Source organism: Brassica napus, chromosome A4, assembly GCF_020379485.1.
Source record: "Brassica napus cultivar Da-Ae chromosome A4, Da-Ae, whole genome shotgun sequence".
Lineage (NCBI taxonomy): Eukaryota > Viridiplantae > Streptophyta > Magnoliopsida > Brassicales > Brassicaceae > Brassica > Brassica napus.
The window spans coordinates 16,516,598-16,542,719 of NC_063437.1; the positions used below are offsets into that span (position 1 = coordinate 16,516,598).

General features: G+C 34.3%; 6 protein-coding genes, 1 long non-coding RNA gene and 1 other non-coding gene across 12 annotated transcripts; 7 read left to right on the forward strand and 1 right to left on the reverse strand.

Annotated features, from left to right (window-relative positions):
• The first annotated feature begins 551 nt into the window (after window positions 1–551).
• Window positions 552–1,937, forward strand: BNAA04G17960D. 4 transcript variants are annotated; one of them, XM_048778253.1, is made up of 4 exons: window positions 552–666; window positions 1,018–1,261; window positions 1,347–1,535; window positions 1,616–1,937. In XM_048778253.1, exons 2-4 carry the CDS (start codon window positions 1,025–1,027, stop codon window positions 1,709–1,711), a joined length of 522 nt encoding a protein of 173 aa, XP_048634210.1. In that variant the 5' UTR covers window positions 552–666; window positions 1,018–1,024; the 3' UTR covers window positions 1,712–1,937. The 4 variants fall into 4 exon arrangements, with proteins under 4 accessions (XP_048634210.1, XP_048634209.1, XP_013643548.2 ...); XM_048778252.1 differs by having other exon boundaries at window positions 605–666; window positions 1,015–1,261; XM_013788094.3 differs by lacking the exon at window positions 552–666 and adding an exon at window positions 688–931 and having other exon boundaries at window positions 1,015–1,261.
• Window positions 1,938–3,247: 1,310 nt separating this feature from the next.
• Window positions 3,248–3,748, forward strand: BNAA04G17970D. Its single transcript, XR_007339219.1, has 3 exons — window positions 3,248–3,334; window positions 3,396–3,458; window positions 3,545–3,748. It is a non-coding gene; the product is annotated as an uncharacterized BNAA04G17970D (transcript).
• A 148-nt stretch (window positions 3,749–3,896) lies between these two features.
• LOC106352030 (major pollen allergen Ole e 10) lies at window positions 3,897–8,029 on the reverse strand. Its single transcript, XM_013791717.3, has 4 exons — window positions 7,636–8,029; window positions 6,369–6,782; window positions 4,219–4,249; window positions 3,897–4,128 (listed from the first exon to the last, which is right to left on the reverse strand). Exons 1-4 carry the CDS (start codon window positions 7,691–7,693, stop codon window positions 3,942–3,944), a joined length of 690 nt encoding a protein of 229 aa, XP_013647171.1. The 5' UTR covers window positions 7,694–8,029; the 3' UTR covers window positions 3,897–3,941.
• Window positions 8,030–8,858: 829 nt separating this feature from the next.
• LOC106352029 lies at window positions 8,859–10,880 on the forward strand. 2 transcript variants are annotated; one of them, XR_007339220.1, is made up of 4 exons: window positions 8,859–9,886; window positions 10,028–10,127; window positions 10,244–10,316; window positions 10,591–10,880. It is a non-coding gene; the product is annotated as an uncharacterized LOC106352029 (long non-coding RNA). The 2 variants fall into 2 exon arrangements; XR_001271488.3 differs by having other exon boundaries at window positions 8,864–9,907.
• Window positions 10,881–13,222: 2,342 nt separating this feature from the next.
• Window positions 13,223–15,342, forward strand: LOC106402388 (nitrilase 2-like). Its single transcript, XM_013843102.3, has 5 exons — window positions 13,223–13,410; window positions 13,492–13,671; window positions 14,171–14,464; window positions 14,552–14,833; window positions 14,949–15,342. The coding sequence occupies exons 1-5, from the start codon at window positions 13,278–13,280 to the stop codon at window positions 15,110–15,112; spliced, it is 1,053 nt and encodes a 350-aa protein (XP_013698556.1). The 5' UTR covers window positions 13,223–13,277; the 3' UTR covers window positions 15,113–15,342.
• A 751-nt stretch (window positions 15,343–16,093) lies between these two features.
• Window positions 16,094–19,121, forward strand: LOC106348365 (aspartate aminotransferase, mitochondrial). Its single transcript, XM_013788091.3, has 10 exons — window positions 16,094–16,451; window positions 16,608–16,693; window positions 17,277–17,483; window positions 17,574–17,679; window positions 17,773–17,877; window positions 17,942–18,114; window positions 18,205–18,364; window positions 18,512–18,607; window positions 18,688–18,782; window positions 18,875–19,121. The coding sequence occupies exons 1-10, from the start codon at window positions 16,272–16,274 to the stop codon at window positions 18,945–18,947; spliced, it is 1,281 nt and encodes a 426-aa protein (XP_013643545.2). The 5' UTR covers window positions 16,094–16,271; the 3' UTR covers window positions 18,948–19,121.
• A 2,030-nt stretch (window positions 19,122–21,151) lies between these two features.
• Window positions 21,152–22,633, forward strand: LOC106352028 (F-box/kelch-repeat protein At4g38940-like). The gene has a single exon (XM_013791716.3). The coding sequence runs from the start codon at window positions 21,500–21,502 to the stop codon at window positions 22,631–22,633; it is 1,134 nt and encodes a 377-aa protein (XP_013647170.2). The 5' UTR covers window positions 21,152–21,499.
• A 1,156-nt stretch (window positions 22,634–23,789) lies between these two features.
• LOC106348364 (F-box/kelch-repeat protein At4g38940) lies at window positions 23,790–25,844 on the forward strand. Its single transcript, XM_013788090.2, has one exon. It carries the CDS (start codon window positions 23,823–23,825, stop codon window positions 24,867–24,869), a length of 1,047 nt encoding a protein of 348 aa, XP_013643544.2. The 5' UTR covers window positions 23,790–23,822; the 3' UTR covers window positions 24,870–25,844.
• Window positions 25,845–26,122: the final 278 nt, after the last annotated feature.

Sequence of the window (26,122 nt, forward strand, 5' to 3'; positions counted from 1 at the left end):
GTAAAAACAAAACACAAAACATCTAGTTAGTGTAAAATCTTATATTCGTAGGAATGATCGATTAATTTTAGTAAAGACATACAAATTGACCTTTAGCTTGGGGGTTTTTCGGGGGTGATTGGCTGGAAATTGGAATGAAATAACTAAAAACACTATAAATTACGTTTATGTCGGCATATCCATGGGGTTACACTCCTAACTTTAAAAATAAAAGAGAGTAATTTATTTTTTCCCACTAAAAGAAAAGAATAATTATTCTTACTCCACTTTTGTTTTGATTGGTTAGTTTTTAACAACCCTAAAGTAATTATCTTTTCTGAAAAAATAACTTTTTGAAAAACAGTTTATAAGAAATTTATTATAAAAGATTTGATATTTTTATCGTTTTGATTTACTATTCAACGTATAGTTGCATCGTAGATTCGTAATTAGCGGTGCATCAACCGTCTTCGGACTGTTGTAAATGCAGTGGTGGTGACCATACCGTTTCAAATTTTGCAGCGAATGTTCAAACTTTGTAAATACAGTATACAATAAGCAAAAACAAAAGAAACAGTGGGGGCATTAAAAGGAGCTGTCGTCTAGTTGGTAATGTGGATAAAGAAGCTGGCAATACAATTGAATGTAGGACAATTTCATACTTCAATCATCAACCTATTTGAATAGGTAATGCAACCCAATTATTATTACTATTTATTATTGCTATTTTTAAATTATTTTCTTAAATTTTTACCTTATTATTTATTATACTCGTGACTATTTTTGTTACATATATTATTATAAAATTATAATAATCAAGGTAATACGATTTCTTGTCAAACAAAATCAAGATTTGCATAAAGGTGGTCACGTTTGGAGATTCTGAATAGTTGTTTCGCTGGAGGTGTTGAAATAGCCTTCTCCAACAGCTCACTTCGTTTCACATTCCAAAGTTCTTGAACTCCTCTCGGTCTTCTTCTTACTTATTATATAAATCTCTGTTTGTCTCTGACAATAATTATACTACAACATCAGCAGATAGATAATGGCAACTTTCTTGGACAAGGCAGCTTCTACTCTTAATGAAGCCAAAGAATCCGTTACAGCCACTGTTGAATCCGTCGGTGCTTCTCTAACTGATGCTCAAAAAAACGTTGCAGCCTCCACTGAAACTGCCAGAACCTCTCTAGCCGATGCTCAGGAAACCGTTGCAGCCACAACTGAAACGGTCAAGAGCGAGGCCGAAGCTGCGCCAGGGAAAGCGTCTGATGTGTCCACACAGGTCGGTTCTTGGTCACTCTTTACACCAACTTTTACATGTTTGTTTGTCCCCAAAAAATAACATATTTTGATATGGTTTTGGTTAGGCAAGAGATGTTTTGGGCAATTATATGTCAAGAGGTATAGAAGGAGCCAAAACTTTGATTCATGGTTTGGAAGAGAAGAAGACTGAAGTTTCCACCAAGCTTGTTGGAGCTTTTACCAATGCTGTTGGTGGAGCATCGAGCAGCACCACCGTGGCGAGCCGAGACCTTCCCATATCCACAGACAATCAGGTCAGATTTTAAGCAAAACTCTCTTACTAGAAGATTGTATAAATTCAATTTGTTTTGACAAGTTGGATATGTGTTTGCAGCCTTTGTTAACTGGTGAGCGTGGGGTTGATACAACGCCATGGTGGAAAAACTGTTGTGGAGTTCTTGATCTTCTCAAGACATCTACTACAAAATAAAATGTCAAGCTGATGAAGAAGAAGAACAGAGAGACAGCACTAGAAGAAAGAACCCACCTGTAAAAGCCTTTTGATTATTTATTTCCTTCCTTTTTTATTTTGGTTTGATATTGTGTCTATCTGTCTTTGTTTTTATTTTGTATTTTGATATCTTGATTGTTCCCATGAACTTGTGTAAGAAGTAAGAACCAATAAACCCAAAAACAAGTAATTTCTTTTGTGATTAGTGATGGATTCTAAGGAACTTCTAAAAGCCAATCAAACATTCACAATAAGCTTCTCAACCTAAAACAAGAAATAAGACTCTTCTCTAACAAAAAAAAACTCAAAAACAGGATTTATAAAAGCCTAACTTCTTCTGCTCAAATAAATAAATGAATAAAAGCCTAACTTCTTCATACTTGGCAATCAAGAGAGGAATGTAGAACCCTAAACAATCAGGTGAATAACAATATTCTACTAGCCAATAAGATTATGAACTACATGAGTTTTAATTTCCTTTTTTCATATAAACTACATTACGTTTGATCTTGCAAGAAATATGACTTCTCTCAGCATTTCAGACAATAACTCGGTTGTTTTATTGGTTGCTTGCAATTGGGATGCAGAAATAATTACTAACTTTTGGAGTTTCTCCTCCAAAACCATGATTTCATCTTGGACTTTTCCATGCGATGAAGTAGCTCTGAATTATAAGACATGTAGATTTCGCTATTTTGTTCTAACTCTATAGTTTTCTTACCAAAGGTTTCACTGTTTCGTTACTAACTCTACTGTTTTTTTCCATTAATGCTTTCCACTATTTTACTTAACTATACAGTTTCTCCTTACTAATGGTTTTTTTAGGCATGCCGCATGTGGCATATGTAGCTAATATGCACAATGCCAACTACTTGGATATTCTCATTCTATTTGTCTCAAATGAATTTAAGGTAAATTGTGAAGTTGTAGATATAACTAAAGGAATCACTATAACTCAGTTTTTTTTTTTTTTTGGTAAAACACTATAACTCAGTTTATCTGTTTATGTTATAGATAATCTGAATTACTCTCATGTAGTACATAATGAGACCAAAGTTCTGAGAGGCTAACTGAATCTTAGATGCCTCACGCAAGTGGGTGCCTTTAAAAATTATTAAAAATAACATTTTTGTTAAAAATCACCTTCACATGTTTATGGTTTCATAAATTTCAGGTCTGGCGGTGCATAAGACACTAACTTGAGAAACAAAGGTTTCAAAGACAATCTTGACTAGATGACTTGGCTGAATGCACTTGCAACGAAGAGGTGCTCTATGCTCTCAATAATCGGTGAGGATAGAGTTGGATTTCCCAAGAGATATATCGTATTCGTAGAGACAAATGCATCAGAAGTTTAAATATATATATCCAGCGAAACGAAATGAATGATGCTACTAAATTTGTAGTAAAGTGAAATCAATAGTTGATAAAGGAAGTCATGTGTAGTAGATTCTCAATAGTTGAGTTGAAACAGCCCTCTCTAACAGCTCTCGTCATTACACATTCCAAAACTATATGTCTCTGTTTCTCTCTGATAAATATTCCAAATTGGTATCTTTCTTGGAGAAGGCCACTTCTGCTCTTAACGAAGCCAAAGAATCGGTTACATCCATTGCAGAATCCGTCGGTGCCTCTCTAACTGATTCTTAGAAAACCGTTGCAGCCTCCACCGAAACGGTTAAGACTCGCAACAATACCAGAGATAGTGTTTGATGGGTCTACGCAGGTTGGTTCTTGGTCACTCTTTTTACATGTTTGTTTGTCCCGAAAAAAAAACAACATATTGTAATACGATAGTGTTGTGTGGTTTAGGCAAGAAATGCAGTGGAAAATGCTCCTTCAAGAGGTATAGAAGGAGCTAAATCTTTGCTTCATGTTTTTGAAGAGAAGCGGACTGAAGTTTCGTCCAAGCACGTTGGAGCTGTTACTAATGCTTCTGATGGAGCATCGAGCAGCAGCACCGTGGCAAGCCGAGACCTCCTTGTATCCACAGACCAATCAGGTCACAGTATTTAAATAAAACTCTCCATTATAATAAAATCCATTTAGAAAAAAAAAAAGGTGAAATTGTCACTTAACTACCAGAATACTGTTTGTATGGTACAATGTATTTATAAATATTGTGTATAATATACTATGATATATTAACGATTAGGTTTGGAACTGAATTAAAAACTAGCTTAAATTTCGATATATATATATTACATAACTAACCTAATACCACCACGGGAACATGATATAAAAACAAAAAGCAAAGAAGATGAGAATGGAAGTAGAGATGTGAGAAAGTTCTGGAAGAGGAGCTTGAAGCTTCGGGCTTGGGAGTCGGGTGCGATGGTATTCTCCCAAAAAGCCCTAATCCATCCTCACTTACGTTCAATGTCGATTCATTCGTGCTGCAATTATCACATTCCAACATAGTCATCATCTCACAAATTCTTGTGTTGTTATTATTAGATAATAGTCTGTTTTCCAGAGATCTATACCTTGTAGACGGAAAGTGGCATGATCCTACACCTGTCAACAGAGAAAAACATTTATTTAGATGGATTCTCTCAACACAATCTCAATGGTGCAAAAAAATTAATCATTATCTCAACCCTGTTTATGTCTAATATGTACTACAGTCACGAAGAAACAGTTCATATTCGAAAGCAATTTGCAATGTTAATAGATAGCACACAAAATATTATGAACAAAAAAATTGTAAATAAATATATTTATTGGTTTGTTGGTTTATTACCTATTGGATCCTCTATATATTAATAGAAAAACATTTAAAAAAATTGTAACTTTAAGTTTGTATTAATTAAAAAAATATCTTGCTTAGATTTCACTTAATTAGGATGTCAATTTGGTTTACGTGGCAGCATAAAAATCAATTGAAAAATTAGTAAGCCCAAAATCTAATTATTAGGAAAACTTATATTAACTCAAACACAGACGTATATGATATGATAAACTTAATAATCAGCGATTTCATTAAATTAATACTCGACGATCTCATTAAATGAGACTTTTTTTAAATAGCTTAAAGTTGATTTATATTGTGATCCAACATAATTTTTTTTAAAGTGTAAGATATACTCTTAGTCCGTATTACTTGGACATCAATTTAAATCAAAGTTTGCTATATATTTGGCCTAAGTATTGCATGTTTTTGCTATAAATCAGAAAATAATTATTTTTTAAGTGTTGATTTTTTATTTAATAGCAAAGAGACGCATCTATTCAAAATTGTTTTGTCAATAAAAAAGAGAATATTGTTTGGTTCTTAAGCATTCCTCACCTACAGAAATTTATATAAACAGTAATACAAAATTAAGTTGTTTTGATATTACCAAACGAACTTATATATCAAATATATTTTCTTGCAACACAATGATTTAGAACTTAAATTATGAAATTTATATTGAAGATTAAAAAAAAAAGGCTTTGGCACCTGCCTAATTATTTTTCATAGTCTAGGAAAACATTTATAATGACATTTTATAGTAATTAATGATATATATCACATTAACTAACTTTCATCCTTTAAACAAATAATATCATAATCTTTCTATATTTAGGCTTTAAGTATAATAATAGTCGGACTACAAAATTTTATATTGTCTTAATGTGGTCTATAACCAAACTATTCTTCGAATTATAAGCCTAACCCGATTTGTAATTGTCCTTTTAATATTTTCAATTTTCTATTTTATGTCAAAAGGAAATTAAAAATCTAATATTTTGAAAATTAGTGTAACTTCAAAGTCGAAAATATATGAATTTTATTTACTGATAAGTTAGTAAAAGAAAATATTCAAATATATTGGTCTAACATATAGTGTTAAGCTAGATGGGCTTCCAACCTAAAACCAATTAGTGCTAAGTGGAGTGGCACATTCATCTTATATATTACTAAGGATCCCTTCCAATATCCGATGTGGGACATTTATCCCTAATACGCCCCCTCGAGGTGATGGCTCTTTGAGCGTCAATCTCGGAATGCTCGGGCAAGGATCGATGGGCCGACTTTGGGCCAGATCGATGTGGATCGGGTTGGACTGCGTGGATCGGACTCTGATACCATGTTAAGCTAGATGGGCTTCCAACCTAAAACCAATTGGTGCTAAGTAGAGTGGCACATTCATCTTATATATTGCTAAGGATCCCTTCCAATATCCGATGTGGGACATTTATCCCTAATATATAGATGATTTTGTAAACAATCAAAATCGTATACATATACAAACAGTTCGATCATATATAAATTTTAAATTTGTCAATAATATGTTTAATATTTTAATAATATAATTCAATCGGCGCAAAGTTACCACGACGTAATAGTCAATATTATTATTTTTCTTTTGTCACGATCATTCTAGTTTATTACTAGTTGTTAGAATATAACAACTACAATGTTTTTTTCTAAAAATTTCCAACTAGTAAACGGATACATACATTTCTTAAGTCTAAGTCTCATATGTCAGTATACAATAATATCAAAATGGAAAAATGTTCTAAGTTACTAATTTTAATACCAACCATAAGGAGATGGCTTATTAACATGATTTGTTCCGGGTCCGACAAATTTTATTGGATAGAAAAATCACATATTCTTTTGAATTAAATTTTAGACAGAAAGACTTACTTGGGTCACCACTGATAGTGACAGCACTTCCACCAAAGTTGCAACTACTAGGGATTGGATTCTTCTGGTAATAACTGTTAAATGCAAAAGATGCATGTGCTATCAACGAGTTTGGATTATAACACTTTCCTCCTTCTTGGATCTCTGAACAGTCTGCTCCACCGATCCCGCACGCATAGTCCAAAGCAGCTTGTAACGCTATTTTTGGAGCGTTCTCTCTCGCAACACACCAACTTTCACCTGGGTGGGCTGCAACGCGTGGTGGCGTTGGAACCGTTAGTGGCGTTGTGACGACAGCAGAAGCGTCAGAATCAGAATTAGGGACAACAGTTGGTTCGCTGGTTGTTGGATTTGTGGCTAAAGGTGTGGTTATGTCCTTTTCTTCTTCTATTGGTTGAGTACTAGCTTTTGCACCTGTAAAATCACATAGTTTACGTTAATGGAATAAGATGTGAGAAACATTAACAATGATGTCTCAGATTTGGTTGGTAAAGTTAGAGCATAATTAATTATTATCATCTCTAAGATAAGTGCCTTTAATTTGTAAATTAAATTAAAAAGGGTAAAACACGAAGACAAACCTTAGAAACAATAAACAAAAAGACAATATAGAGAATCTTTGAACTGAACAAGAAAAAGTAACGACTAGAATAATTGCAAGCTTCGACTCCATTCCGGTTCACATGAGAAAACAAAATTAACTTCATCTTTTTTATAAGAAATTAGATACAAATTCACCTTAATTTTAAAAATAAAGCAATTAGAATTCACCTATCTACAGTATTGATATTAATGAAAATTGGAAAAAAAATCGAATCTGGTAGAACTAGATGAACAAGAAAAGGAACATTTTCCTAAGAAAAAAACATTTATACTCAGAATATAGATAATTAAAGTTCTAAAGACATATTTTATAGTTTTTCTGAATAATCCTAAGACATAGATTAACTTTCCGCATCTTTAGAATAATAAATCCCAAGCTATATATAAACGTTATTTTTAGCAAGAACGAATTCAAAAACGTTTGGATTCACCATTAATCAAAACTATGGTGTTATATCACTTACATATGTTCATATATCAAAACAGTGTGGGTTAGAATAAATCATGTGCATGTTCTATTCCTTAGAAAAAGAATAAAATGAAATTTGCAACAACCAAATCTTACAATAAATATATATATATATGCTACTTTAACAATATTTTATTTAAAAATAAAAACTGAGAAAAGCTTTTCTTGTTTCAGTGATGGATTGAGAAAAGTAACCTGGGAAGACGAAGAAGAGAAGAAGAAGACTTGTTACTATTCTGAAGCCTTTTCCCATTACAAAAAACACAACCGTAACTCTTCTTCTCTATTAAAGCTCTAAATCTTCCAGTCTTATGTCTCCAAATACTTCTTATCAACTATATATATAGAGAGAAGCTGTGTGTTAGTAATTTGGGTTTATGGAGTTGATTGCTGGGGAGTTGGGGGGAGAGAGAGAGAGAGAGAGAGAGAGGGTAATGATTTGTTTGGGATTTAGGTTTTGTGGGCAATGCAAAATGTAATGTGGGCTGCTTCTAGTGAGTGATGCTTGTAATGATGGTTTTTCCTCACACTTTTGATTCTTATATTCCCTGGTTCTTTCTTTTTTAACTTTATTCAGTCACAATGAGGACTTTTTCATTAGTTTCCTTTCTTTCTTGAACTTCTACATAAGCATAAATTATTTGCCGCTTAGAATAGCATAAACAATTTGAGTTGTGGGTCTCACATCACATAACTATCACTGCATAGCTCTTAACTAAAGATTTTAAAGTAAACAAAACAAAATATAGAGACTTAATCATCTTGACCAAAAAGAGGCGATCACTTATACAAACCTTGCAATTAACACTTTGACCTCGAAAATAAACACTTTGTATTTTACATGGATGTGAAAACTGTAGAAATTCAACATGTTCTCATTATCTTGTTCATGTTTATATGTCTAGTTTAAATTAGTCATGTCATGTATAATCTTTCTTATGCAATTGTATTTTTAAGACTACTGACTTAATTTTTTTGCTTGGAGAAGCGATATCCACTATTTATAAGACATAGAGATCTGCAGCAACAATTATTTCAGTATATCATTTGAAATAAAGCAAGGTATAGTAGTATACTTTTTGCTCCTCAAAATATAGCAATTTGATTGATTTTGACTTTATGTCGAAGTAGGACCTTCCAAAATATAGCAACAGGCGTACTTTTGACTAATCTCACACCAACTTTGTGTATTTATTATTCATATTTTCACCCAGCTCTCTTGTAGCATGTATAGGCTATCTAGCCAGAAGGTAACTGTAGCTATAATTTAAAAATGTTTAGACCCTTATTATTAAAGTTTTTATCTTCGATTGCGGTAATCTCTTTGCATTATCGACACAAATATGAAATCATAACTTTAGAAAAAGAAGAAAAAGAGTGGAAAAAGAAACTTAACGTTAATTACATCGACCGTATATTTGTGCGGTGGGATTTTAGTGGACAAAAACAACCAAAGATACAACTTTCGGTGTTAAAAAGAGTACTAAATGTGTTACAAAAAAAAAAAGAGTACTAAACAATAATAAAGTAATAAGAAGAAAACATAAAATCAGAAGTAATCCCGTGTAAGAGGGTAGGGAAGATGAGCAAATGAATAGGAAAAGCAAGTGGGATACAAATTGGTTATAGCAACAACATAACAAATGATGAAAAAAGAATTTTGGACCGACTATATCCAAAATTCGGATTCACCTAATCTTAATGGTTATAAGAAATTAATTCTTTGACATTATTTGTTTTTTGTTCTATCGATTCTCTTAAGTTAGTGTGTGTCACATTAATTGGCCGATGAATAAAATAGCAACCCTAAAAAGCCTTCAATGTCTGAGTCTTACATACACAGTCAAACAAAGTTCATAACCTCTGCTAACTCTTTAGATACACAGTCAAACAAGATTCTTCCTGATCATCAATGCAACCGTACCCTAAGATAATACTATATATCCACAAATGACATCCCATTGATCATGTCAACGTTTATTCCTATCTATGTAAACCAAAGTTCACCACATGTGAGAGTACACATAACACGTATTGTAGCCCAAACCCATTGCTATTTACAGTACCTTTAAGCTTACGTACCAAGAACAATGTTGCTCAGCTTTTATCTGGTTGACTGGATCAAGGAGATGATGGTGAAATCACATGATAGTATATATTATTGATCCTATCTTCCCGGAGTTTCCAACAGTGAAGGAACTCAAACGGATTTGTTTTTCCTTCAAAGATTGCTTCAAAATCAAAAGTCGAAAAAAAAAACCCTCAAATCAAACCAACATTTTAAGGAAAACCGGTTTAGTTTCAATTACCGGAAGAGAAACCATACCATTAAACCGGTAATATATAATTGGCCTAAAGTGGTTCTTCTACGACACTTCACCAATCACCATCAAGCTCCTTCTCTCTGTCTCTCTCTCTCTCTCTGTTTATACAAACATCTTGGGAGGTAATCACTGTATCGGTACTAGTACGTATCCAGTTTGAAATTCGCGGTTTAAATTTTTTTATTTTCTGCACGTTCTCTCTACCGTCAAATCAGAGGATCTATAATGTTTGCATGTTTTGTTTTCTCACGTTCTTATGGCAGGGATCTGAATTAGATATGAATTGGGTTCAACGCAAAATCTATCTTTACAACGTCACATTTGGGCTTTACATGCTTGATTGGTGGGAACGATACCTCTTCAGTATCCTTTCTCCTTGCCTCGATCTGATCAAATTTGAATTATTATTTTTTTGGACATCAATTTTTGTTTAGCTCAAGAACAGAGCTCTTGCTTTTTCCTTTAACATTCTCTTTCAGATTCTTTGGTTGTAATCCTGATGTGGTTTATTCTGTACAATGGATCTCGCTACTTCTTGGAGCTTTGCAAGAGGTAGAGTAGAGCTTAGCTTTCTTGATTTCATGTGTTAGCTTTTAGTTTGATTTAATCTTAAATAAATAATGTACTTTTTAATTTCTCTTAAAAAAGGGATTGAAAGGGTTGTGAGAGTTGGATCTTTATCTAAAGCCTTTGATTCTTTGGGAGTTTGATCATTGCTAGCTTGTGTTGAGTATTTTCAGAAGAAGCACCTGGAATGACTTTCTTGATTATATTCTATTGCGTTGTTATCCCCTGTTTGATTATGTTTGTTCTTCTCTTTCCACAGACATCTTTCTTGAAACCAGGTCATAGTTATCAATGCCATGGAAGCATGAAAACGACATGGTCGTCTGAGACCTGTGCCAACAAAAACACATTTGTTCTGCTTTTTCTTAACCTGCTTCTTTGGTATCATATCTGAGCATGCAACTGTCCATATATGTCTTTCTTTATCACTTGTTTCTCCCTAGTTTTGAATTTCCTTTGTTCTACTCCACTTCCAGTTCATATTTTGAGACATGATTAGTTCCATCTTTTGATGCTTACATTTGATGAACTCAAGTTTTCAGGTGGTTTCTTGGTATTGTTGAGTAAAATTATTGGCACTACGACTCAAAGGCTATAAGCCTATAATTAATTTGATGCAATAAACTTTGAATAAAAAGACAAGAATTAATAAGCAACCCTTAAACTCTATAAGCATCCCACTCTGGTCTCTGGACATGTTACTGTTGGTATCTTAGATAGCTCGCAATCACTAAACAAAACCAACCGTCCTTGAATAAGTTGTTACTTAAGATGAGGGGGATCTAAATGAGTCGAATTTGGAGTAACAAGAAATTGATAAATTTTATAGTCTAATAAAAACAAAAATTGCACATCTCAAAGCAAATTCAGATCTACCTAACAATTGAAAATAAACTGACACGTTTGAAGTTTAAGATAATGAAATGAAAGGTTGCACAAAAAAAAAAAACTGACACGTTTATTGGACTTTTCAACTATGCATACTAAACAAATCTACGCACTCTACAATGTAACAAATCCAGATCTACCTAAACAGTTAAAAAAAATTGACTGTCTGATTATTGGAGCTTTCAATTCAACTATACACTATACAAATCTACGCACTCTACAATGTAACAAAACCAGATCTACCAAGTTTTAAAAAATTGACTGTCTGATTATTGGAGCTTTCAACTTTACTAAACAAATCTAGGCACTATAGTGTAAAATACAATGAACACTTTTAAGATGAGACGGAGAAAATATATGAACAGCGAATGAAACTTGTATACATCTATTATTTTATGAAACTCAATATTCGATTTTATAAAATAAAAGTATAAAACTAATGAATCTTGATTGAAAGTGCTACTTGTATCTTCCAAAAAAAAAGTGCGACCTGTATCTTCGTTTAATAACATTGTCTTAATTTTCTATCATAAAATGTTTTTTTTTAGAATTTTTTTTTCCAGTTTTGATGATACACATTACTTCTTATAGTTTTAATAACTCATTAGACACATCATAGCACATCAATATCACCAAACAGTTAAATACATAGTTACACTAACGTGTATTTTAGCCAAATTTTAAAAATTGAAATACATAATTTTAAAGTGTAAGAAAGTTTTAACATAAATGATAAATTATATCTAAATCAATACAAAAAATTGCTGTTGAGGTGGAATATTTTTGGATGAGCAAATGAAGATTAACATCTATGATTTTCATGTTCCCTCCTAAAAAGTAGGTCTATAGATTTTAGATGTATATTTTTGTGGTTTTTGTTTTTATGTTAGATTCACATGACATTATAAATTTAATTTAATGTGATTATATTTTAATTAAATTTCTACAAATCTTATTTCAAAAAATATATATTTTAACATTCTTGGATGATTTTTAACATCCAGAATAGTAGCAGACTTCGAATTACATCAGAAAATTTTATTATGAGACTGTCAAAAATTTATGTATTAGAAGACACTGTAACATATGAATTTAAGTTTAAGAAATTTCCTGGAAATGTTCCTAAACCATTTTAAAAAGTATTTTTTTTTTTGAAAAATTAATTTTTTGGAAAAAATAAAAAAAAATTGAATTCTTTTTTGAAAAAGTTTAGAAGAAAATGAATTTCGAAAAAATAAATTTCAAACTTTTGAGTATATCTATAAAATAGGGTATACTTGTCATTTTCCTTTTTTAATTAAAAAAAGTTTATTCGTTTTAACCTTTGTCTATTATTTTATGATAAAATATTGAAAAATTTCCTATGATAGCATTTTTTACTTTAGGGTTAACTAATTTAGACTCAGAGTTTAGATTTAAGGGGTGAGATTTCGAGGATATGGTTTCAAATTTAAAAAAATAAAAAATAAATATTAAAAATTTCAAAAATAAAAATTGTTATTTTAGTTATTTTCTTTTTTTAGGTCTATTTTTGTGATAAAAACTTTAAAAAAAAAACTATTTGAGAGAATTGATCTAAAATTTTTTAAAGTATTTCTCATGTATATATCGTTTTCTGAAGTTAATAATATATCGTCCATACATTCATCGTTATTTACTTTGAGACATTGACTCCTTCCTTTTCCAACCAATCAATTTTGGACATATATAAACCTAACACAAAAAGGCTGGATCTTTGTACATCAAGCACAAAACAATTTATACATTTTTCTTGTAATTGTTGCTTTGTCAACAATTTACTTCATAAGTCATTTTTTCTGGGATCAAATTTCATAAGTCATTTGTATTATTTATAAACAAATATTTACGTGCACGGCTCTCCATATTGGCGGAGAAAACCATAGTGTTTTATCTTTAATATTTATTATCCATTGGTAAAAATATAACAAAAAAATCACGTGTTTAAAAAAAAAACCGATAACAAAAAGTCTATAAAAGGGTGGCCTGTCACATCTCCATGTATATCACCAAACTACAAAGTAAGAGAAACTAAGTGATATGTCTGGTAGTGAAGAAATGTCAAAAGCTCTCAACGCCACTACTCCGGGTTTTCCCGATATCCCATCTACCATCGTTCGAGCTACCATCGTCCAGGCCTCCACTGTCTATAACGATACTCCCAAAACTATTGGTAACTCACCTTTTCTTCTTCTTTTCTTCTTCCTAAGAGTTTCCGTCAAAATAGTATCAAATGGTTTACTTGAGTTTGCAGAAAAGGCAGAGAAGTTTATTGCGGAGGCGGCTAGCGACGGAGCGCAGCTGGTGGTGTTCCCCGAAGCGTTTATCGCTGGCTATCCTCGTGGATACAGGTTCGGCATAGGAGTCGGTGTTCATAACGAAGCTGGTCGTGACTGTTTCCGCAGATATCATGCTTCTGCCATTGTGGTTCCTGGTAAAGGATCATGACATCTCTTTTAGTGTCCATCTTTTTAAAAAAAATCAGAATATATAAATTATTTAAATGTTTTTTTGTCAACAAATTATTTATTTAAATGTTTGTTTTCAAAGTATACATCATGTTCGTCGTACTCTGTGCTTACGGATAGGTTCCAAAAATATAGATATCCGAATCTCGATTTTTAATACTACTAGTATGTAGTATTCAGGACTCCGTACGTAAAAAGTAAAAACCTGGTAGAACTGTAACTATTGTATATAAATAAATCTCTAGTGTATTTCTGCTTATGAATATTTTAGATTGATTTTTTTTGGAGACAAGTATCTGATTAAATTAATGGTGACTGGTGTCAGAAATGAGTAAACCAAATGTTAACTTTCATTTGCAAAAGTGGTAACTGAGTAAATGGAGTGAGGCTTATAGTTCAACTGAGCACAGGGTTGGGTCAATAATAACTCCTTTTTGCACATTTGTTTGGGGGTTTTGGTGACAGGCCCTGAAGTAGACAAACTGGCAGAGATTGCTAGGAAATACAAAGTGTACTTGGTGATGGGAGCGATGGAGAAGGATGGGTATACACTCTATTGCACAGCCCTTTTCTTCAGTTCCGAAGGTCGCTTCTTGGGTAAGCACCGTAAAGTCATGCCAACATCTCTCGAACGTTGCATTTGGGGTTTCGGGGATGGATCAACCATCCCTGTCTACGACACCCCCCTTGGCAAACTCGGTGCTGCTATTTGTTGGGAAAATAGGATGCCCCTCTACCGAACTTCCTTGTACGGAAAAGGTAATTAAAGACTCCTAAAATCCTCTTTTTTAATTAACTTTTAGTGTTACACTCACTCCTAACAAATTTTTGGGCTACTTACTGCAGGAATTGAATTATATTGTGCACCTACTGCTGACGGTTCCAAGGAATGGCAATCGTCAATGATGCACATTGCAATCGAGGGTGGATGCTTCGTGCTGTCGGCTTGCCAGTTCTGCCTGCGTAAAGATTTTCCTGACCATGCAGATTACTTGTTTACCGACTGGTACCCAGATCAACACCAAGAGGCTATTGTCTCCCAGGGTGGTAGTGTCATTATTTCACCATTGGGAAAGATTCTTGCTGGACCAAATTTTGAATCAGAGGGCCTCATCACTGCTGATCTCGGTATTTTGATGTTTATCTTAATTAGACTTCAGTACAGAATAATTATGAACCCTTTATATCTAATCATTTAGATAACTTTTTTTTCTTTTTTTCTTTTTTTCTTTCTTTCATCTAGATCTTGGTGATGTCGCAAGAGCCAAATTATACTTCGATGTGGTCGGACATTACTCAAGGCCAGAGATATTTAACTTGACAGTAAATGAGACCCCAAAGAAACCGGTTACATTCGTATCCAAGTCGGTGAAAGCGGAGGATGACTCAGAGCCTCAAGACAAGTAACCAAAGATATAAAGGTCCTCTCCCATCTCCACAACTACTTGGAGTTAATGTCAGTCATGTGTTATTGTCAGTTCAAATAAATCTGTTTAAGTTTGTTTATCCTTATGTTCAATAATTTGAGAGACCTGGTTGGATATGGTTTGATCTGCGTTGTCTGATAAAACCATTCGGTTCTCTTCTCTTGTATTTGAATATTATGCAATTTACTTGAAGGTTGAAATAATGTTTTAAGTATCAAATCTAGAATCTTGTGCAGCTTAAGTACCATGCAGACTGATTAATTCTTGGTGGGTTCTTTTTTGATGTGGGCTTTGTATAATGGCTGTGGTAATATGGATCAAACCCAAAAAAAAAAACTAAAGCCTTGGCTAAGTCTGTACTTTAGTTTGAAGAATCAGTTAAAAAAAGGGTTTTAAATTAGTTACTTACAAAACTCAAAATTTGAACTAGGTATAGAAAAAAAATCGAAATTTTAGTGTGATTCCGATGGTCATCCGCCACTAGGTCTAACTGTCAACATCTACTACATTTTAGTGGGTTATCAAAGAAGTTTCTCAAAAAAAAAAATGTGGGTTATCAAATTGTATTTCGTATCCACAATAGATACAAATCCAGTTAATAATTATCTGCAACGAGCGTGGGTTGGAAAGTTTTACTTAACTATTTTACTTCACCCATGAGAATTGGATATAAGACATATAACCGAAGCATGTGATTACCATCGAAACACTTAAACCTACTGTTATACAACTTGCTTTTAGAATTGCCCATACTATTACTACCACAACATAACAGGGTAGATTTAAAAATAAATGGTTATGTAGGACTTGTCTATATTTGTCTAATTTTGAACCGTAGAATTATATTCGGAATTTTCAGGTAGTGGAAGATTGAAAAGAGCAACAAATCTGACACATAACTCCAAAACAAAAACATTAATGCATATTTATTTACTTTTGTTGTTTTAAAGCATATAAATTTATTTTAAATAATAAATCTTATCTCTCGCACACACAGTCCAAAGCCATTATCAAAACAACTTGTGTCTCGTTCTCCCATTCGTCCTCATCTGCCCTTAACTTCGTACGAGTCGCCACCTCCTCCTTCTTTCATATAAAATCACTTCCATCGATTGTTCTCTTTTTTTCTGAGAGTTATTATGGCGATGAGAATCCGTAACTCTGCTTCACGGGGAACGATGATGAGCCGTCAGATCTCGGGGTTGAGATCCATGTCTTCGTGGTGGAAGAACGTCGAGCCTGCTCCCAAAGATCCCATCCTCGGAGTCACCGAGGCCTTTCTCGCTGATCCTAGTCCCGACAAAGTTAACGTTGGTGTGGTCAGTCTCTCTCTCCAGATCTTATAGCGTTTCATTTTGATCTTATTGAGATCTTTGTGAAGAAATGTTTTGAGAATCTCTAAATTTGAAAATTTTCAAATCCATCCAATGAGTTAGTTACTTATATGTATTAATTAATTAAATGACATGTATTAGGGAGCATATCGAGATGATAATGGGAAGCCTGTTGTCTTGGAATGTGTCCGTGAAGCTGAACGTAGGATCGCTGGCACCTCCTTCATGTAAAGATTCTTTTCTTTTTTTTTTTTGGATATTGTAGAGAAGAAGATTTTGCTAGCTATTTTGTTTCTGGAGCTGATGCCAACTTTTCTATGTGCTTGTTCATGCGCTCTTTTATTAACTTGAACCTCTGTCTCTTATCAAGTTATTTTTTGGTAAAGTTCCTGACTTGTAGCTGAAGAAACGAATGTGTGAGCTTAGCTTTCTCTCCTTTTCTTTCTTCTAGGATTTCAAAAGAGCTATGTTTTTTATTTATTTATTCATATAGCTGAAATGGTGGTTAACCGCAAGCCACATAAGTTATATATAGATTTGTGGAAATTATATTATTGTAGAGAAAGTAAAAAAAAAATTCTAGCTGTTTTGTTTCTGGAGCTGATGCTATCTTTTATTTTGTCCTGTTCATACTCTTTTATTGACTTGAACCTCTGTTTCTTATCAAGTTATTGATTAACCAAAGCCTTTCAGTATTTTTCGAGTCTTCACATATGTTTTGTTGAGTGTGTTGTTGATTGTATACATCATGTGAATGAGATCACCATAAGACTAACCTGAACTGTATCTATTTGTATTAATTGATTAAAGGGAGTATCTTCCGATGGGAGGGAGTGTCAAAATGGTGGACGAGACATTGAAGCTCGCCTATGGGGACAACTCTGAGTTTATCAAAGACAAAAGGATTGCTGCAGTTCAGTCTCTCTCCGGAACTGGAGCTTGCCGGCTCTTTGCTGACTTCCAGAAACGTTTTCGTCCAGATTCTCAGATCTACATTCCCGTACCAACCTGGTCCAAGTAAGTGTGGCCAAGCTTCTTTTGCTTCACCAAAGTAAGGCGTTATTATAGCTTAATGCTGTCTCTCTTTTTTTTTTTGTGTGTGTACAGCCACCACAACATCTGGAGAGATGCACAAGTCACTCAAAAGACGTACCATTACTACCATCCAGAAACCAAGGGCTTGGATTTCTCAGGATTGATGGATGATGTGAAGGTTAGCTAGCAACAACAACAACAACAACTTCTTCCACAAGCTTATTTAACATCTTACTCATCTTGATGATATCTTCCTAATTATTTCTCATAGAATGCTCCCGAAGGCTCCTTCTTCCTTCTCCACGCTTGTGCTCACAATCCTACTGGAGTAGACCCTACAGAGGAGCAATGGAGAGAGATCTCACAGCTATTCAAGGTGATCATTCATTGATCTTTGATTAATTATATTTGTCTATCATTCACTAACAGCAATTTTTCAGGCCAAAAACCATTTTGCATTCTTCGACATGGCCTATCAAGGCTTTGCGAGTGGTGACCCAGCGAGGGACGCCAAATCCATCAGGATCTTTCTCGAGGACGGTCATCACATTGGAATCTCTCAGTCTTATGCTAAGAACATGGGACTCTACGGCCAGAGGGTCGGATGTCTCAGGTATTCATATTATCAACTTGTATGAGTCACTTAGTGAAAAAGGTTTAGAACATAATATAAAGATTTGACTTACGTTGTCTTGTGCTGCAGCGTGCTTTGTGAAGATGAGAAGCAAGCCGTGACTGTGAAAAGCCAGTTGCAGCAACTAGCTAGACCAATGTACAGCAACCCACCTTTGCATGGAGCTCAAATAGTCTCAACCATTCTTGGAGACCCAGCGTTAAAAGGCCTCTGGCTAAAGGAAGTTAAGGTAAAAACATTCTATTCCATGTTTGCATTAGCACACATTAGCTAAAACATGGAGACTCTTATCCTATGAAACACATTGTATCCCATATTCACTTTTTTTTTGGATTTGATGATTTAGCTATATAGTTTAAAATTTGTAATGGAACAGGTCATGGCTGATCGGATTATTGGGATGAGAACTGCTTTGAGAGAAAGCCTGGAGAAGTTAGGGTCGCCTCTATCATGGGAGCACGTAACCAAGCAGGTAAAAAACCACAATACCTTTTCTTATAATTTATGAACTTTGGCGTTTTTGATTCATTTTATCTATTTTGGGGGAAACAGATTGGAATGTTCTGCTACAGTGGGATGACACCAGAACAGGTTGACCGTTTAACAAGCGAGTATCACATCTATATGACACGTAATGGTCGTATCAGGTACTTACTTGACTTGTCCATTTCTTAATTTTAATGCACTTTCAAGTGTTGGAAAATTATTGAGGGTCTTGATTGATGTGTTTGGGTTGCAGTATGGCCGGTGTTACAACAGGAAACGTGGGATACCTTGCGAATGCTATACATGAAGTCACCAAGTCATCTTAAATTGTTTTACATGTCTCAAGTCCAGAGATAAATTTGTTTCTTTCTGAAGAGTTAATAAGACGGAGGAAGCTTACAACATTTGTTCTTCTTCAATTGTTTTGGTGGGGACTGAAAGTCTTGCCCACAAACAGTAACTTATCAGCGCAATAAATTTTTGAACCGCCTTTCAGTTGATTTCAAATGTTTTGACTGCTTATAAAATTATTGGAGGTTTAAGGTTAAGATCAGTTTGAAGATTGTGAGTTGTTGTTACCTGGATAGACTTGCCCCAAGTCTTCTGACAGAGCGTCGCAGCAGAAGGACAAAGAAGGGGAAGTTTCCAAGGTAGTGAAACTTCAAGTACAAACGACACAAGCAGGTTAACCGATGCTCTGATTCCAATATTATACAAGAACGAATTAGGAGCAGAAAGTGAAACAACAACGTAGTTGGGCATGCCCTGTAGTTTGGCAATGCTTTTGTAAAATAGAAGAAAATAATGTGACTAAAACATAGAGCTTTTGAAGAACGCAAATTTGCCAGACTATGTTTTAGTCACATTATTTTCTTACTTCATAGTCTGGCTCTGATCTCTATAAGGGTTAAAACGCAAATTTGAACAAACAATACAAAGTAAGAAGTATATTCGAAACCAAGGAAAACCGTTGTTATATATGCCGTATAGTATGCTGACTATATTATATATAAAAAAAAGTAAAAAACATATAGCTTTTGAAGATCTTTGCTAATGCTACTTACTGTTGTTTTGTTATACCCTCTGCCAATGAGGTCTAAGCTGAAGATGAAAAAAGAGGATTTGACAAACCAATATATTCGAGTAAAAAATTATTCTGTAAAATTAACTTTTTTACGTGATATATGCCACTAATTTATTTAAAATTTTAAAAATTCATTACGAATATTTTATCAATAATTTTAGGTCGATAAATACATGAAAATACAGTGGAAACACAGTAGCCTAATGGTTAAGGTTTAAAGGCTTCTACATCCATGTCTATGTAAGTTAATTTTATCGACCTAAAATTATTGTCGAATCGTAGCCTAATGGTTGTCGAATCGTCTATGTAATTTTTCTCATAATTGTAATATCATAATAAATCAGCACTAAAAAAAATACATGAAAATATATCCATTAAAGACATATATATTAGAGAAAAAGACTAGGATAACACCAAACCAAGTTTACGTTCCCAAAGTAGCACTCAAGGCTGAAAGTCATAAAAATAGGTTTCATTAAAGAGGTAAATATATACTTATAATCCTTGGGTTAATTAATCCAAACCTTAGGGTTTAGAGTTAAGGGGTGGGGTTTTGGAATTAGGGTTTAAAATTTTATAAAAACAAAATACTAAAATAAAAAATAAAAATTTTAAAAACAGTTTCAAAAAGTATTTTTAAATTATAAAAAGAAAATTTGAAAAAAAAAATTAAAAAAAAAAAATTTCGAAAAAAAAAATTTATAAAAATTTCGAATCTGAAAACATATAATCTGAAACTATAAAAAAAAATTCTTTTTTTTATTTTTTTATTTTTATTTTATTTATTTTTATTTATTTTTGTTTGTTTATTTAATTTTAAACCAAGGATATTAGGGATATTTTACCCTTTAATGAATGTCATTTTTGTAACTTCCTCCTTCTAGTGTTATTTTTGAGACATAAACTTCAAAGGTGCTATTATTGACAATTGCCCTATATATTATTACCTTAAAAATATTTTACAAATCCAAAAAAAAATCTTGACTACGTTTAATTTTTTTCTAATATTAAAACAAAAGTAATGATCAATCCCTTAAAATCAGCAATAATAACTTTTCAAATTGAATTGCTAATTAAAACTTCACGATTTATAATCTTTTATCAATTCTCGCAAGTTAACAAAAAATAACCGTTATTTGTATTTAACTTTCGAAAACAAAGTATATTATACAAATAAAATATTTTCAAACAAATCTTCTCAAACTTTCAAACTTACCTAATAAAAACAAAGTAACGTTCGATTAATAAATGACGCCGAGTATGGTTACTAATCATAAATATGATGCCTTCACACCGTCTAATTTTAACATAATTTGAGCTTATACTAATTGAACATAATTTTAAATAATAGATAACTAAATTTATTTTCAAATAATCCAGAAATATATACTGAGCAAAGTAACATATTTTTATTTTGTACGAAATGGGTTAAATTTCCTCTCATAATACGAAATTTCACATCTTTAAAAAGAAATTATATATATATATATATTGAATTTGATGATCAAATTATATAATTATACTGTAAATACAAAATTAATAGAAACTATTTAATATCATCATCTACACCAAAATAAAATTATCAGAACATTCCAAATTTTGATTCCTACATATTTTTATACAGTAGAAAACATAAAATATAAAAAAAAAACAAATTAAAATGTACTCCACTTTTAAAACGGTTTTAGGACAGTTCTATAAAAACGCGGCTACTCAAACTAGGGTTCAGGCCTTCTCCCCCTATATTACGGTTTTCTGCTTTCATTCCTTTTCTTTTTTTTTGGAGGGGGTAAAATGTTAAGAAGAGGTTTTCTGCTTAGATCTAAAACGTCTTCCAAGACTGTGGCGCCAAAAGAGGTTCCACCCTCGGAACCACCGTTTCTGACGACGACGTCACTTCCCCATGACATCGTCGTTAACATCTTAGCCCGCGTATCGAGATCCCACTATCCAAAGCTCTCCCTCGTCTCCAAGTACTTCCGATCGATCGTTAGGTCGCGTGAGATATACGCGAGACGCTCCTCCTTGGGATGCACGGAGCACTGTCTTTACCTCATCCTCTACAACCTAAGAACCAAGGAGAACCGTTGCTACATTCTCCTCCGGAGTACAACCAACGGCAGTCACCCCCGCTTGGTCCTTGTCCCTTCGCTTCCCGTTTTGCCGTCCCGACCGTATCCTTCAAGCTTTGCTGCGGTTGGCTCGAAGATATACATGTTTGGCGACGGTAACGACGGCAGTACGGCGCTAAGCATTGACTTTGAGTCTCACACCGTGCGATCTCTCCCTAGCATGCCTGCGCCTTTGGTTTATACAGTCGCTAACGTCATCGACGGGAGAATCTACGCTATTGGACGTGATGACAGGGACTTGGACAAGATGATGGTGGTGGTGTTCAACACGGAGACGCAAACGTGGGAGCCTGAGAAGACAACGGCTGACGTAGAGGCAGGTGACATGTATCATGGAAGTGTGGTGATGGCTGGTAAGATGTACACTAAAGATTTTGATAGCAGCTATGTTTACGAGCCAAAGGGGAGGAAATGGGGAACGGACGAGGGTATGAACTCTAAGGAGTGGAGGTATGGGTGCGTTGTTGATGATGTGTTGTACTATTACGAATGTGAAGAAGATTGTGAGAAAGAGTTGAGAGGGTTTGATAGAAAGGAGAGGTGTTGGCGAGTGGTGAAAGGTTTGGAGGGGTTGTTGCATGAGACGAGAAGTTCACTGTGGTCACAGACTGGGAGTTACGGTGGGAATCTAGCTTTGTTTTTCCCTAAAGGAGATGAAAGAAGAGGCGAGGAGATTTGGTGTGCGGAGATATCGCTGGAGAGACGTCAAGGAGGGGAGATTTGGGGTAAGGTTGAGTGGTGTAATCGTCTTGTGACTGGGTTTCAATTGACGGAATCTCTAGACGTTGTTGTTTGATGATACCACAACTATCCATCTGCTTTCATATAAACTTGTGCTTTTTCTTTTTCTTCTTTTATAACTATATTTCGTTTGTTAAACCAGCTTTCAAAAAAAAAACAATATTTCGTTTGTCTTGCTGAGCTTTCTTTTCATTGTTGCCAAATCTCATCTTGGTGTGAAGATGGTTGACCTTCTATTGCCGATCTAGGATTGTTTTGAACCAGTAAGTTAAACATTTGATATCACAACTATCTTTAAGACATCTCTATTCAATATTCTCTTCTCGAAAGAATGAGTTTAAAAAAATTATATTCTACAAAAATAATATTTCTAGATTTTAAGGTATTTTTAGTAATTGATGTTATAAATTATATATTTTTATAAATTAAAAATATTTGAATTAGTTAAATTTCATTGGTTGATAGTTATTAAATAATGTGTATTAAAATTAAATAATGAATTAAATTAATATATCCATTACATATTTAATATGTCTGAATGTTTCAAGTATCATAATATATAGCCCTAGGAAAAAAAACCGGAACCGAAAAACTTAACCGAATCAAACCGAAATATCTAAAACCAAAATTGGACCGGAACTCTCAAATACCTGAATGATTCCTATATTTGTATATCAGAAAAACCAAACTGGAGCCGGAACAAAACCAAGAACCAAACCGGTACCCGAATATTCCCAAAAACAAGTCTCAATTTTTTAATATAGGGCAAAATGGAACCAAGTCCAACCCTACTCGAACCCGGATAAAATAGCAAGAGTGAGAACATTAGTACTACCAGACCATTATATTTTATGTACTCTTATATTATAATAACACCGTAGTGGTTCGAACTCTAGTTGGATTTAACGAATATGCAAGTGTATAATCACTAGACACTTTTGATTAACATGTTAAGTAATATATTTTATACATGTATATTTGATTCACATATTAAAAGGATATCCAAAACTAAATAAATATATGTTGGATATAAGAATGACTTATCCATATACCTGGAACCGAATGGTTTTTATTCGAAACCGAACCGTGAATACACGAATGCCAAGGGCTAATAATATATAATTATTAAGAGTTAGGAGTCGTATAAAACGCTACTATCCAAACTAGGGTCTTGGACTTCTACTCTACCTGTTAGGATTTGCCGCTTTCTTCCTATCTTAGTTTGCGTGATTGTTGATCTAAAGATGGGAAATAAGAGGAAATCGTCCGAACCACCGTCTCTGACTGCGTCACTTCCCCATGACCTCGTCGTTGACATCTTAGCTCGTCTATCGAGATCCGACTATCCAGCGCTCTCCCTCGTTTCCAAGCACTTCCGTTCAATTGTTTCGTCGCGTGAGCTATACGCAACACGATCCTTGTTGGGATGCATGGAGCACTGTCTCTATGTTTTCCTCGCCGACGTAGAATCTAAGTGTAACCGTTGTTATATTCTCCGCCAGAAAACCAACGGCAGTCACGGTTTGGTCCTTGTCCCGTCGCTTCCTTCTCTGCCGTATGGTTCGCGCTTTGTTGCGGTGGGCTCGAGGATATACGTCTTTGGTACGGGTAAAGACAGGAATACGACGCTAAGCATCGACTGTGGATCTTACACGGTGCAACCTCTCCCTAGCATGCATGTGCCATTGTCTTATACAGTCGCTGACGTCATCGACGGGAGAATCTACGTGATTGGACGTCATGACCAGAGGGACTTGGACAAGATGATGGTGTTGGTGTTCAACACAGAAACCCAAACGTGGAAGACTGATAGTGAGATGACAACGTCTGAGATATACGCACATGGAAGTGTGGTGATGGCTGATAAGATGTACGCGAAATATTCTTGTAAAGGCTTTGTTTACGAGCCAAAGGAAAGGAAATGGGAGACGGACGAGGTTCTGAACTCTAAGGAGTGGAGGTTTGCGTGCGTCGTTGATGATGTATTGTACTATTATGAATTTTATAGGGATAAGTTAAGAGCGTATGATAGAAAGCAGAGGTGTTGGCTAGTGGTGAAAGGTTTGGAGGCATTTTTTCAGACAAGTTTAATGTGGTCATACGTACACAGTGTGAGTTACGATGGGAAACTAGCTTTGTTTTTTCCTTATGGTGAAGAAATCTGGTGTGCGGAGATTTCGCTGGAAAGATGTCAAGGAGGTGAGATCTGGGGTAAAGTTGAGTGGTGCGATTGTCTTCTGACGTCCGAGAGGAGATTTCGATATACCAAATCTCTAGAAGTTTTTGTGTGATACCACAACTCTCCTTCTGCTTCATATAAACTTGTGCTTTTTTTTATAACAATATTTTGTTTGTCTTCCTGAGCTTTCTTTTCATTGTTACCAAATCTCATCTTGGTGTGAAGATGCTTAGCCTTCTGTTACCGATCTAAGATTGTTTGGGATAACCAGTAAGTTAGACATTTGGTTATGTATTCTTTTAATTAGTTTTTTCTATATTCTGTTTTTGGTAATCAAATTCAGAGAGTGAATAGAAACCACACCAGGAATTGTACATGAAAAGGTAAACATTGCAAACAAATGTAGCAGAATAAGTCAATGCTTCCTGTGTCTTATGTACTGAGCCACTGGAAACTGTAGAGCATTTATTTTTCGAGTGTGCTTACTCTGCTCAGATTTGGGAGGCTTTGATGAAGAGTGTTTTGAGAGACAAGTTTACGTTGAGGTGGGAAGAAATGATGAGAATTATGAGGGATACAAAGAGAAGGAAGATGCATCTGTTTCTTATCAAGTACATGTTTCAAGCGACTGTATACATGATCTGGAGAGAGCGTAACAGAAGAAGACATGGGGAAACTGAAGCTTTCCAGCAGCCCTCTTGATAAAGCTTCTTGATAAGAATATGAGAAATAAGCTCACTCTAGTGCAAAGGAAAGATGATAAAGAGATTGGAGAAGGGATGCAACACTGGTTTGATACAAGATAGATTTTGATGATTTATTTGAGATAGGAGGATAAAGTTTTAATTTTCATCAAAGGAAAAGGACACACTTATTGTAAAAAAAGTTTTTTTTTAATTAAATTTAAAATTCAATTCAAAAAAAAAATATAGAGAAAAAGGAATATATCTTTGCAGTAAACTCAAACAAACTCTCTCTCGGGTGGTAGTCACTATAAGGATCAAAGGGGGAAAAGAGTTGAAAGGCTTAGAGCATGATTAATTATTGAGCATGAATATAAGAATCACTCTCTTATTTAAGAGCCGGTTCTTAGTTTTTATAGTTAAAAATTAAGAGACGGATTCTTATATTCCGCTAAGAACGCCCAATAATCATACTCTTAGGACACGTTTATCGGAGGAGATTAGGTAGTTTCTTAGCGAGGTGGGCCCCAACGAAACACAAAAAACGGTAACAGAAAGCCCAGATTAAGGATCGACTATTGTTGGGGGTGTTGGACTGTTTGCGGACTCCACTGACACGTGGCGGCCCGCGGTTGGTGTATTTTTTTAATTAGTCAGAAAAAAAAATTAAGAAACCCATTAA